The 13,271-nt window shown below is 42.6% G+C and overlaps 1 protein-coding gene across 2 annotated transcripts in view; it reads left to right on the forward strand.

Moving 5' to 3' along the window:
* Positions 1 to 13,271, forward strand: part of ABCA4 (ATP binding cassette subfamily A member 4) — a 144,415-nt gene that overhangs the window by 63,768 nt on the left and 67,376 nt on the right. For both annotated transcript variants that reach the window (XM_025288233.3, XM_044944665.2), the window contains 3 exons: positions 1,270 to 1,492; positions 8,464 to 8,685; positions 10,563 to 10,767. In XM_025288233.3, coding sequence (XP_025144018.3) covers positions 1,270 to 1,492; positions 8,464 to 8,685; positions 10,563 to 10,767 — 650 coding nt within the window. The remainder of the gene's footprint in view (positions 1 to 1,269; positions 1,493 to 8,463; positions 8,686 to 10,562; positions 10,768 to 13,271) is intronic.

Consider the following 13,271-nt stretch of genomic DNA (forward strand, 5'->3'; position numbering starts at 1 on the left):
GAACCAGGAGCAAAAGCCCAGTTCCACTTTTATGATCAGAATAGAAGTGAGTGGCAGGTAGACAGTGAGGAGGCAGGAATTCTGGCCATTCAATGTGGGAGAGCCCTCTGGTGGCAGGTCCCAGAAGGGCGGACTTTATGAATGTATGATTCTCTTCTAGGGCCATCTTAGTGCAACTCTCCCACCCTGGAATTGGGCCCTTACTGTGTTACCCAGCAGTTTTCAATAGATAATAACCTCAAGGGCTTTACTAGCAAGGTCAAGTGTAGGGAAAACATATGTAAAGTTCACACTAGAGTAATTCCAGAATACCAGATTTGCCCTGCTTGCTGGAATGAATATCCATGAATGTACTCCATGAGTATAGGCCGGTGGAATCAGTGACCATTGAATCACTGATTGATTTGTCAGTGGGTCAGTTGCCTTCTAAAAGTGCCACAGTGATTAGTTATTTTGTGCCTCTTCCTGTATAACTGAGGTTTGATCCTCAGGGTAGGCAGTGCTTCACTGGCTGACCCCTTGTGAGCTCAGTTAATGATCTCACCACAACCAGTTCCCTTGGTCCACCTTCTTGGACTTCAACATCCGTTAGCATGTATCTCTTCCAGTCACATCCTGTATTATCAGTCCTTTCCTGGGAGATCTTATAAGAAGCTATATAACATATATAGTATGATTTAATTTACATGTTTATGTATAGAGAGAATTCACCTGTACTAACCAAAAAGCTAACTGAGATCTTATAACGAATGCTGTGTAATATACATATACTGTGTAATATACATAGTACAATTTTATTTACACATTTTACTCACAGAGTTTTCATCAGGGCTAACCAAAAGGCTACCAACTTGCTCTAAGGAAAAAAGTAATCCTTTGGGGCTACCCTAGTGGCTCAGACGGTAAAGAATCCACCTGCCAATGCAGGAGACCCAGATTCAATCCCTGGGTCGGGAAGATCCCCTGGAGGAAGAAATGGCAACCCACTCTAATATTCTTGCCTGGAAAATCCCATCGACAGAGGACCCTGGTGGGCTACAGTCCATGGGCTTGCAAAGAATCAGACACAACTGAGCAACTAACATACAATTTGGGAGGAGGCAGAGTGCAATATATTAAAAGATTCAAGTCCATTGAATGCTCAGTGGAGATTTTTCTGCCTTTTCCCTCCACCTGGGCGTCATTCTCAATCCATTACTTTATTACTCAAACATTTACTCCACCAGATTCAGGGCAATCTACTGTTCTGCTTCTCTCCTCTTGCTTTAGTTTTATGATCATCCTGAACCGCTGTTTCCCTATCTTCATGGTGCTGGCCTGGATCTACTCTGTCTCCATGACTGTAAAGAGCATTGTCTTGGAGAAGGAGTTGAGACTGAAGGAAACCTTGAAAAATCAGGGTGTCTCCAACAGGGTGATTTGGTGTACCTGGTTCCTGGACAGCTTCTCTATCATGTCGATGAGCATCTGCCTGCTGACAATATTCATCATGGTAAGCCAGATGGAGAAGGTCCGGAAAACCTTGAATAGTTTTGTTCCTCTTACTTCCCTTCCTGTTAATGAACTTGTACCTAGATTAGTCATCTCACCAGCAATGATAGCATCACATGTAGCTGTCTTGCCATTTAGGCCAAGATGGAAGACAGAGAGACAAATTCTTCCCCAAGGAGCCGCTGTATCCGAGCATCTTCCCTGCCCCCACTTCCTGCCTGGGGAGCCACAATCTATTAATAGATAGATTATTTAACCCCATTACATGAACTATCTGGAAAAGCTGCTTTAGCAGATCCCAGACTCTGCTAACTGGGTGGTTGTATGCGCAAAGGGTTCTATCTTGTCAAATACAGAAGAAATGAATCTAAGGAGTGTTTTCTTGGGATTACTGTCCCAACCACTAGCTGGAGTGGGAATGTTGAGAGCCTTTTCAATATATTAGGAGAGGAGATCTGGACTGTTTATTAATAACCATCGTGGTCACTCCATTCATTGCTTGACCAAAGAACATTCTGATGCCTACAAAATCTTGGATAGAATTTGGAATCCATCCTTTCCAAGTGACAGATATTTTATCAGTGCAGACAGTATGCATAGGTCATTGTCCACAAATTTACAGCTCCCATTGCAAGCTAAACTTATATATAAAACTTTATTTCATAATACCCTTTTGTGCTTCATGTTCAACTCCTCTACAATAGATGAACTTTTGTACTTATTAAGTGATGGGACATAAATTTAGGTAGTTTTTTACATTTATTTGTTGGGATTTAGTATAAGGCTTAGACTTCAGGCTTTGCAAGCTTCTGATAACTTGTGCCTCTTTGGCATCATGCTATTAAGAGCTCCTTGCACTAAGCAATATGTGTGCTGATGCATAGGCTCTGGCTAAGTGTGTCCCTTGTTTTGCTGGACAATACCTGGTGGCTACTTGATCCAAGAATGTTCCATCACATATCTTGGCCAGCCAACACATATCCAGTTAAACCAAATCCTGTCCCTTCTCTTTGCAGTAAAATGTACTAAGTCTGAATGGTTTTGGTGTAAGTGTTGCATTGAGATTCAGTGAACAGTGGCCTTAGCCAAACCCTGGGCTAGAGCCCTATCAAAACCAATGCTGATTTTGAAGTCAGCCTGCTCAGTCTGACCAGACCCAGATATAGCATTAAGTACTCAAAGGGTCCTGGAGTTCCACGGAGAGGAGGGGAGAAGCTGAGTAACTTGTCTTCCTCTAGGGATCTTTGTTCCTTCCCACCCTTCAGTCTACTCTTTTCCTCACTACTAAGACATTTAGTGTCCTCGGAATCAAAGGAGTCAAAATACATGAGCATCTGACTCATGCAAAATGCATAAACATGCATGACGCCTTGTAATGGCCCTGAGACGTGTTGCTGATAAGTGGCATTGAGAGTTGCCTCCCTGAGAATGGGCATTAGGACTTCAAAGCTTTTAGGACGTGAGGTAAAGAATGTTTATGAAGACTTTCTTGTACAAAGGGGTTTCTCCTTGTGGGAACCAGGACATTGTTCCAGTGATGGCGGAAACAGAGCTTTCCACAACAAAATAGGATTTTCCTTTGAATGATGTTCTCATCTTTCCCCTGTCCTTACTTCCCACCTCAACTATGCAGGAAAGAAGCTGGAAGCGGGGACAATGGAAGGGTTCCATTGTTACTCAAGCTATTAAAACAAAAAAGAAAAGTGGTCATAAGAAAAAGCCAAGGCCAACCACTTTCATCTCCGTCTTAAGCCAATGAGAAATTATATAGCCTAGAAGTTTGTAGGACCTTACTTTGATCTGAGATAAGAAATTGATTTCATTCTTTTGAGATTAACAACCATCTTAAAGGTCTTCCAGCCAAAAGCCATGTGCTCAGTCTGGGACTTGCTTTTATTGAGTTGCATGGCTTTAAGGATAAGGAGTGAGATTTCCAGGGTAATGTGGAGAGCTCTTTCATACAAAATCAGGCCTCTGAGTCTTAATCATGATTTTATTTAGATTTCCTCAAAGTTTACTTTTAGTTAAAAGCATGGCTCTTTTCCACCTCCTTTGCCATTTGTTTTATTCCATTATTCAATCTGTTCTGTCAGTGCCCAGCAGGCATGACAGCATGAAGGAAGAAGAAATGGTAGCAGCAGGAGGTAAGTGGCCCATTTTCTTTGTATTCAAATCTTACATGCCCATTACAGATATTGCTCTAGAGGAGAAAATGGCAACCCACTCTGTTATTCTTGCCTTGAAAATTCCATGGACAGAGGAGCTGGTGGACCATGGGGTCACAAGGAGTTGGACACGACTGAGCACACACATCAGTTTCAGTTTCAGTTCAGTCGTTCAGTCCTGTCCGACTCTTTGCGACCCCGTGAACCACAGCACGCCAGGCCTCCCTGTCCATCACCAACTCCCGGAGTTTACCAGACTCATGTCCATTGAGTCAGTGATGCCATCCAGCCATCTCATCCTCTGTCGTCCCCTTCTCCTCCTGCCTTCAATCAGGGTCTTTTCAAATGAGTCAGCTCTTCACATGAGGTGGCCAAAGTATTGGAGTTTCAGCTTCAACATCAGTCCTTCCAATGAACACCCAGGTCTGATCTCATTTAGGATGGACTGGTTGGATCTCCTTGCAGTCCAAGGGACTCTCAAGAGTCTTCTCCAACACCACAGTTCAAAAGCATCAATTCTTATGCACGCAGCCTTCTTTACAGTCCAACTCTCACATCCAAACATGACTACTGGAAAAACCATAGCCTTGACTAGACGGAACTCTGTTGACAAAATAATGTCTCTGCTTTTGAATATGCTATCTAGGTTGGTCATAACTTTCCTTCCAAGGAATAAGTGTCTTTTAATTTCATGGCTACAATCACCATCTGCAGTGATTTGGAGTCCCCCAAAATAAGGCCAGCCACTGTTTCCACTGATTCCCCATCTATTTGCCATGAAGTGATGGGACCGGATGCCATGATCTTAGTTTTCTGAATGTTGAGCTTAAGCCAACTTTTTCACTCTCCTCTTTCACTTTCATCAAGAGGCTCTTTAGTTCTTGTTCACTTTCTGCCATAAAGGTGGCGTCATCTGCATATCTGAGGTGATTGATATTTCTCCCGGCAATCTTGATTCCAGTTTGTGCTTCTTCCAGCCCAGCGTTTCTCATGATGTCCTCTGCATAGAAGTTAAATAAGCAGGGTGATGATATACAGCCTTGATGTGCTCCTTTTCCTATTTGGAACCAGTCTGTTGTTCCATGACCAGTTCTAACTGTTGCTTTCTGACCTGCATATAGGTTTCTCAAGAGGCAGGTCAGGTGGTCTGGTATTCCCATCTCTTTCAGAATTTTCCACAGTTTATTGTGATCCACACTGTCAAAGGCTTTGGCGTAGTCAATAAAGCAGAAATAGATGTTTTTCTGGAACTCTCTTGCTTTTTCCATGATCCAGCGGATGTTGGCAATTTGATCTCTGGTTCCTCTGCATTTTCTAAAACCAGCTTGAACATCAGGAAGTTCACAGTTTACGTATTGCTGAAGCCTGGTTTGGAGAATTTTGAGCATTACTTTTCTAGCATGTGAGATGAGTGCAATTGTGTGGTAGTTTGAGCATTCTTTGGCATTGCCTTTCTTTAGGATTGGAATGAAAACTGACCTTTCCTGTGGCCACTGCTAAGTTTTCCGAATTTGCTGATATACTGAGTGCAGCACTTTCACAACATCATCATTTAGGATTTGAAATAGTTCAACTGGAATTCCATTACCTCCACTAGCTTTGTTTGTAGTGATGCTTCCTAAGGCCCACTTGACTTCTCAGTCCAGGATGTCTGGCTTTAGGTGAGTGATCACACCATCGTGATTATCTGTGTCATGAAGATCTTTTTTGTATAGTTCTTCTGTGTATTCTTGCCACCTCTTCTTAATATCTTCTGTTTCTGTTAGGTCCATACCATTTCTGTCCTTTATCGAGCCCATCTTTGCATGAAATGTTCCCTTGGTATCTCTAATTTTCTTGAAGAGATCTCTAGTCTTTCCTATTCTATTGTTTTCCTCTATTTCTTTGCATTGATCACTGAGGAAGGCTTTCTTATCTCTTCTTGCTATTCTTTGGAACTCTGCATTCAGATGCTTATATCTTTCCTTTTCTCCTTTGCTTTTCACTTCTCTTCTTTTCACAGGTATTTGTAAGACATCCTCAGACAGCCATTTTGCTTTTTTGCATTTCTTTTCCATGGGGATGGTCTTGATCCCTGTCTCCTGTACAATGTCACGAACCTCCATCCATAGTTCATCAGACACTCTGTCTATCTAGTCCCTTAAATCTATTTCTCACTTTCACTGTATAATCATAAGAGATTTGATTTAGGTCATACCTGAATGGTCTAGTGGTTTTCCCCACTTTCTTCGATTTAAGTCTGAATTTGGCAATAAGGAGTTCATGATCTGACCCACAGTCAGCTCCCGGTCTTGTTTTTGCTGACTGTATTGAGTTTCTCCATCTTTGGCTGCAAAGAATATAATCAATCTGATTTCGGTGTTGACCATCTGGTGATGTCCATGTGTATAGTCTTCTCTTGTGTTGTTGGAAGAGGGTGTTTGCTATGACCAGTGCGTTCTCTTGGCAAAACTCTATTAACCTTTGCTTGCTTCATTCTGTACTCCAAGGCCAAATTTGCCTGTTACTCCAGGTATTTCTTGACTTCCTACTTTTGCATTCCAGTCCCCCATAATGAAAAGGACATCTTTTTTGGGTGTTAGTTCTAGAAGGTCTTGTTCTTCATAGAACTGTTCTACTTCAGCTTCTTCAGTGTTACTGGTCGGAGCACTTGGATTACCGTGATATTGAATGGTTTGCCTTGGAAACAAACAGAGATTATTCTGTCATTTTGAGATTGCATCCAAGTACTGCATTTCAAACTCTTTTGTTGACTATGATGGCTACTCCATTTCTTCTAAGGGATTCCTGCCCACAGTAGAAGATATAATGGTCATCTGAGTTAAATTCACCCATTCCAGTCCATTTTAGTTTGCTGATTCCTAGAATGTCAACATTCACTCTTGCCATTTCCTGTTTGACCACTTCCAATTTGCCTTGATTCCTGGACCTAACATTCCAGGTTCCTATGCAGTATAGCTCTTCAGAGCATCGGACTTTGCTTCTATCATCAGTCCCATCCACAACCGGGTGTTGTTTTTGCTTTGGCTCCCTCCCTTCATTCTTTCTGGAGTTATTTCTCCACTGATCTCCAGTAGCATACTGGGCACCTACTGACCTGGGGAGTTCATCTTTCAGTGTCCTTTCTTTTTGCCTTTTCATACTGTTCATGGGGTTCTTAAGGCAAGAATACTGAAGTGGTTTGCCATTCCTTTCTCCAGTGGACCACATTCTGTCAGTACACACATACACACTCACACACACACACACACACACACACACAGATTGCTAATTGGTTTCTCTTCTCTACTTAGAGAAACCCAGTGCTTTAGGGTACCACTACCAAATAATCAGAACCAATTCAAGAGGTAAAGCAATTTGTACCTTTATGTTCCCAAGAAAAGAACAGGACGATCTATACATATTTGGAGTTATGTGCAAAGCATAAAAATCCTCATAGGAGGCCTATTGCAAAAGAGAAACAAGTAGGCTTGATCAATTTTAACATCTCAATTTATCTGCTAATGTAATTGTATAGTAGCTCACTCATTAAAAATAGCTAGTTTGGTTCTATTTTCTACATAGCCAATGATTGACCCATTAGTTCACATGAAAGGTACTGAATATTGTCCACAGATTCTGTGAAATGTATTTCTATAATATCATGTGCTGCAAGGATTAATCCACTTTCAAGTGATGTGGATTAACTACAGACATTTTCACCAATGTGAGAGGCAAATCTCAGAATATAAGTATAAATGATTAAGTCAGCAGACCAGGTGGTGGTGATTTAGTCTCTAAGTCATGTCCAACTCTTGCAACCCCATGGACTATAGCCTGCCAGGTTCCTCTGTCCATGGGATTTTTCAGGAAAGGATACTGGAGTGGATTGCCATTTCCCAGAACCAAAGCAAAATGTTAAAGCTTGTTGGGTGGTCTCCCACCTCCCTCTTTTGTTCCTCATAAATTCAGTATATCACAGGAACTACTGATGCTCCAAGACCCCCTTTGCAGATCTTCCTCCCTGCTCGAGGCTCCTTCCTCCACACTTTCCTCTTCCCAAGGATTTCATTACTGAACCATAACAATTACTCAGTACTGATAGGTAGCTCAATATGTTATCCTCCTAGGAGAAAATAACATAATTAGAATTAAAGGACCTCAACATATTGAGTTGGAGAAGGCAATGGCACCCCACTCCAGCACTCTTGCCTGGAAAATACCATGGATGGAGGAGCCTGGTAGGGTGCAGTCCATGGGGTCGCTAAGAGTCGGGCACGACTGAGCGACTTCACTTTCACTTTTCACTTTCATGCATTGGAGCAGGAAATGGCAACCCACTTCAGTGTTCTTGCTTGGAGAATCCCAGGGACGGGGGAGCCTGGCGGGCTGACATCTATGGGGTCGCACAGAGTCGGACACGACTGAAGTGACTTAGCAGCAGCAGCAGCAGCAACATATTGAGTATTAAGTGTGGAAAATTAGACACTAACAGGGCTTCCCTGGTAGCTCAGACGGTAAAGAATCTGCCTGAGATGCAGAAAACTGGGGTTCGATCCCTGGATTGGAAAGATTCCCTGGAGAAGGGAATGGCTACCCACTCCATTATTCTTGTCTGGAGAATTCCATGGACAGAGGGGTGTGGTGGGCTACAGTCCATGGTATCACAAAGAGTCGGATACGACTAAGCGACTAACACACACTGGGCTCATGGGAAAGATCCCTTTGGGGCAGAGGGCTTCTGAACGCATAGAAATCACTTCCTAAAGGGGTGGAGCTCCTGGATGTGGATGGAAATTACTGACTCAAGTGGCCACTTTGGTTTCAGCATGGAAGGATCCTGCATTACAGCAATCCGCTCGTCCTCTTCCTGTTCCTGTTGGCTTTCTCCATTGCTACGATCATGCAGTGCTTCCTGCTCAGCACCTTCTTCTCCAGGGCCAGTCTGGCAGCAGCCTGTAGTGGTGTCATCTACTTCACCCTCTACCTGCCACATATTCTCTGCTTCGCTTGGCAGGACCGAATTACAGCCGACATGAAGATGGCTGTGGTAAGGGACCCTGGGCTTACACCTAGAATATCATGCATTCCACTTGCAGGGTATGTAGCAGTCTGAGAGGACTGGCTCACTCTTTAGGGGGTCCACTTTGCCTTTGGCAGAAATGGACATAAGGTTTAAAGGCACAGGTACAAAAGTAGGAGTAGTCTTCATCTTGAGCAACCTAACAGTTCCTCTTCACCAAATCTGCTTGATAAGTCTGCCCTGGGAAGTAATCGAAAATCAGTTCAGCTCATGGGTCCCTTTGTGTATCCATAAGAGGAGAAAAATGGGGCCCATTTCACTCAGTTCTTTTTTTTCCCCTAACATCTGAGAAGATTCATAAGGGAGGGAGCTTCTCCCTTACTAATCTGCCCAGAAAGATGTTTCCATAAATTAAAAGTTTTTGTTTATCTGTAAAATAATTTGAATCAGAGTAGCTCTAATGTGTCTTTGTCATGTTCTACCACAGCACTCAGACAGGGGTGCACAAACGAGCCAGTTGGGCCCTCTTCCCAGGAGAGGTCTCCAGAAATTAACTCTGGATTGCCTGAAAGACCTCTTCACAATGCCCAAACAACATGTTTGTTTGTTTGTTTGTTTTTCTCTAATTGTTTTCAAATGATCTATGTCCACTCTGTCATTAAACAGATTAAATAGCTTCTAAGCCCTGTAGGATGCAAATTTGTTTGTCCTCCAAAATCTCCCTATGCATGGTTCTTTGTACAATGCAGTTGAGAAAGGACTGTCACCTGCATCTCACTGGGGAAAATTTAAGTTGAACTTGTTCTCATGACTCAAGCTTATTTGGCTCAAGTGCTGCCAGGGCATCTGCCTTTTATTTCTCATGTTAAATAAGAATTAATTACTGTCATTTATGGCACCTAATTTTCTAACAATGGGCAAGAAATTCTTATGACTCTGGCTGTTGGCAGAGCTGGGCTATCTTGGTATACTGTGTAGACAGTTGGTACTTAGAAGCCACAACTAGTTCTTTGCATGTGTGGATCTACCAGGAAGCTATAGTTCTGGCTGCTCTGTGGACCAGGGCTGGGCTGAGATTTTTTTAATGGTTTTTGTGAAGATATAGCTAGGGAATCCCTTCCTTCTGCAGAGAGATGCTCTGAACCCCATCCTGTGTCCTGCAAACTAGAGGTAGGCCTCCCAGCAGAGCAAGTGGGAATAGCTCATCCCTCTGTATGTGCGTATGTGCTTTCTGCCATGCCAGGGAGCAACTGCGGGGATGTGGCTGGGGGACTTCCTCTTTAGACTTTCTGCATACCACTTATTCAGTTACTTGTGCTCTTCAAGGAGATTCTAAGAAAAAGATTTTCCCTAGTCTGGAAATGAGAAAAGGTGATAGTCATTATAAGCTGAGGATTTTTTGGCTTAACATTGCTCAGGAGGTCATGAGACAATATCCTGTCTAGCCTTCTAGTCTGCTCTAAAACACTGATGACTTTATGGACAGTTCTATTGGGATTCTCACAAAGCAGCTCAAGTTAGCTTCTTTGTTGTACCAAAACCTGTGAGATTTTATGGAAGAGGTAGGTAGAGGCAGGGAAAGGTAGGAAGACAAGCTTGAGGACCTTTGGTCCTTCACTGTGCTGTGCTGTGCTGTGTTGTGTTGTCTTCCCTAGTGTACCACTGTGATCCACTGGACAGGTGAAAGGTGGCCAAGTAGGTATTGGGCAGGGGTCCCTGAGGCCTGAGAAGTATTCCCAGAACTCTCTTCCTGTGGGAAGACTGCCTTAACCCCTCCCTGGGGTGGTCTTAGACCAGAATACATTGTAGACCCTCCATCGGCCTTCCTCCATACCTTGTGGGTTCTGTTGGGTTGGGTTAAAGATCCTCTGCTCATCTTTTATGCCTTCTTTGCCCCACTGCAGAGCCTGCTGTCTCCTGTGGCATTTGGGTTTGGCACTGAGTACCTGGCTCGTTTTGAAGAGCAAGGTGTGGGGCTGCAGTGGAGCAATATTGGGAACAGTCCCATGGAAGGGGATGAATTCAGTTTTCTGATGTCCATGAAGATGATGCTCCTTGATGCTGCTCTGTATGGCTTGCTTGCCTGGTATCTTGACCAGGTGTTTCCAGGTAAGGGTCCTCCTCCATAGGGTAAAGGTAATTATGTTCTTTAGTTCCTCTGCCTTTTCACTCTAGTTTAAATCTTAATCAAATATCCCATGCTTTTGGATTGGAAGAATTAATATTGTTCAAATAGCCATACTTCCCAACACAATCTACAGATTTAATGTGATCCCTATTGAATTACTCCAGTATTCTGGCCTGGAGAATTCCATGGACTGAATAGTCCATGGGGTCGCAAATAGTCAGACATGACTGAGTGACTTTCACTTACTCACTCACTATCAAATTACTCCAAGATATTTTTCACAGAACTAGGACAAGTAATCCTAAAATTTATGTGGAACCATGAAAGACTCAAAATTGCCAAAGTAATCCTGGGGGAAAAGAACAAAGCTGGAAGCATAACCTCCCAGACTTCAGACAGTACTACAAAACTATAGGAATCAAAACAGCATGGTATTGGAGCAAAAACAGACAAATGGATCAATGAAACAGAATAGAGAGCCCATAAGTAAATCCACACAACTACACCCTATTAATCTTTGATAAAGGAGGTAAGTATATACAATAGAGAAAATACAGTCTCTTTAGCGAGTCCATTCTGAAGGAGATCAGCCCTGGGATTTCTTTGGAAGGAATGATGCTAAAGCGGAATCTCCAGTACTTTGGCCACCTCATGCAAAGTTAACTCATTGGAAAAGACTCTGATGCTGGGAGGGATTGGGGGCAGGAGGAGAAGGGGACGACAGAGGATGAGGTGGCTGGATGGCATCACTGACTCGATGGATGTGAGTCTGAGTGAACTCCGGGAGCTGGTGATGGACAGGGAGGCCTGGCATGCTGCGATTCATGGGGTCACAAAGAGTTGGACATGACTGAGTGACTGAACTGACTGACTAGCAAGTGGTGTTGGGAAAGCTGGACAGCTACATGTAAATCAATGAAATTAGAACACACCCTCACACTGTACACAAAAATAAACTCAAAAATGTTTAAAGACTTAAAATATAAGACGTGATACCATAAAATCCTAGAAAGGGATATAGGCAAAACACTCTTGAACATAAATTATAGGAATGTTTTCCCAGGTCAGTCTCCCAAGGCAAAAGAAATAAAAGCAAGAATAAACAAATGGAACATAATCAAACTTCTTAGATTTTGCACAGCAAAACAGGCATAAAGCAAAAAGACAGTCTATGGACTGGAAGAAAATGATTGCAAACGATGCATTAGACAAGGGATTAATTTCCAAAACATACGAACAGCTTACACAATTAAACAGCAAAAACAAACAAACAAACAAACAAATCTAAAAATGGACAGAAGACATTTATTCAAAGAAGAATAGACATTTATTCAAAGAAGACATACAAATGATCAATGAGCTCATGAAAAGATGCTCAACACTGCTAATTATTAAAGAAATGCAAATCAAAAATATAGTGAGGTACTAGTCAGAATTCAAAAGCAGAGACATTACTTTGCCAACAAAGGTCCGTCTATTCAAGGCTATGGTTTTTCCAGTGGCATGTATGGATGTGAAAGTTGGACTGTGAAGAAAGCTGAGCACCAAAGAATTGATGCTTTTGAACTGTGGTGTTGGAGAAGACTCTTGAGAGTCCCTTGGACTGCAAGAAGATCCAACCAGTCCATTCTAAAGGAGATCAGTCCTGGATGTTCTTTGGAAGGACTGATGCTAAAGCTGAAACTCCAATACTTTGGCCACCTGATGCAAAGAGTTGACTCATTGGAAAAGACTCTGATGCTGGGAGGGATTGGGGGTAGGAGGAGAAGGGGACGACAGAGGATGAGATGGCTGGATGGCATCACTGACTCGATGGACGTGAGTCTGAGTGAACTCCGGGAGTTGGTGATGGACAGAGAGGCCTGGCGTGCTGTGATTCATGGGGTCGCAAAGAGTCAGACACAACCGAGCGACTAAACTGAACTGAGTCAGAATGGCCATCATTAATAAGTCTACAAATAACAAATGCTGGAGAGGGTGTGGAGAAAAGGGAACCCTCCTATACTATGGGTGGGAATGTAAATCGATACAGCCACTATGGAAGGTAGTCTGGAGGTTCCTTAAAAAACTAAAAATAGAGCTGCCATATAATTCATCAATCCCATTCCTGGGCATATAGCCAGAAAAAACTGTAATTTGAAAAGATACATGCACCCGAATATAAAGCAGCAGTATTTATAATAGCCAAGGAATAGAAGCAAACTGTATGTCCATTGACAGAGGAATGGATAAAGAATATATATACAATGGAATACTACTCAGCCATAAAAAGAATGAAATAATGCCATTTGCAGTGATGTGAGTGGACCTAGATATTGTCAAACTGAGTGAAGTAAGTCAGATACAGAAAGACAAATATCACATGATATCACTTATATGTGGAATGTAAATACATGGTGCAAATGTTTTGTTATTTACAAAAGAGAAATAGACTCACAGACATAGAAACTTATAGGGACTTTCCTGATGGTCCAGGAACTAAGAA

The sequence above is a fragment of the Bubalus bubalis genome, chromosome 6 (assembly GCF_019923935.1).
Source record: "Bubalus bubalis isolate 160015118507 breed Murrah chromosome 6, NDDB_SH_1, whole genome shotgun sequence".
Classification (NCBI taxonomy): Eukaryota; Metazoa; Chordata; class Mammalia; order Artiodactyla; family Bovidae; genus Bubalus; species Bubalus bubalis.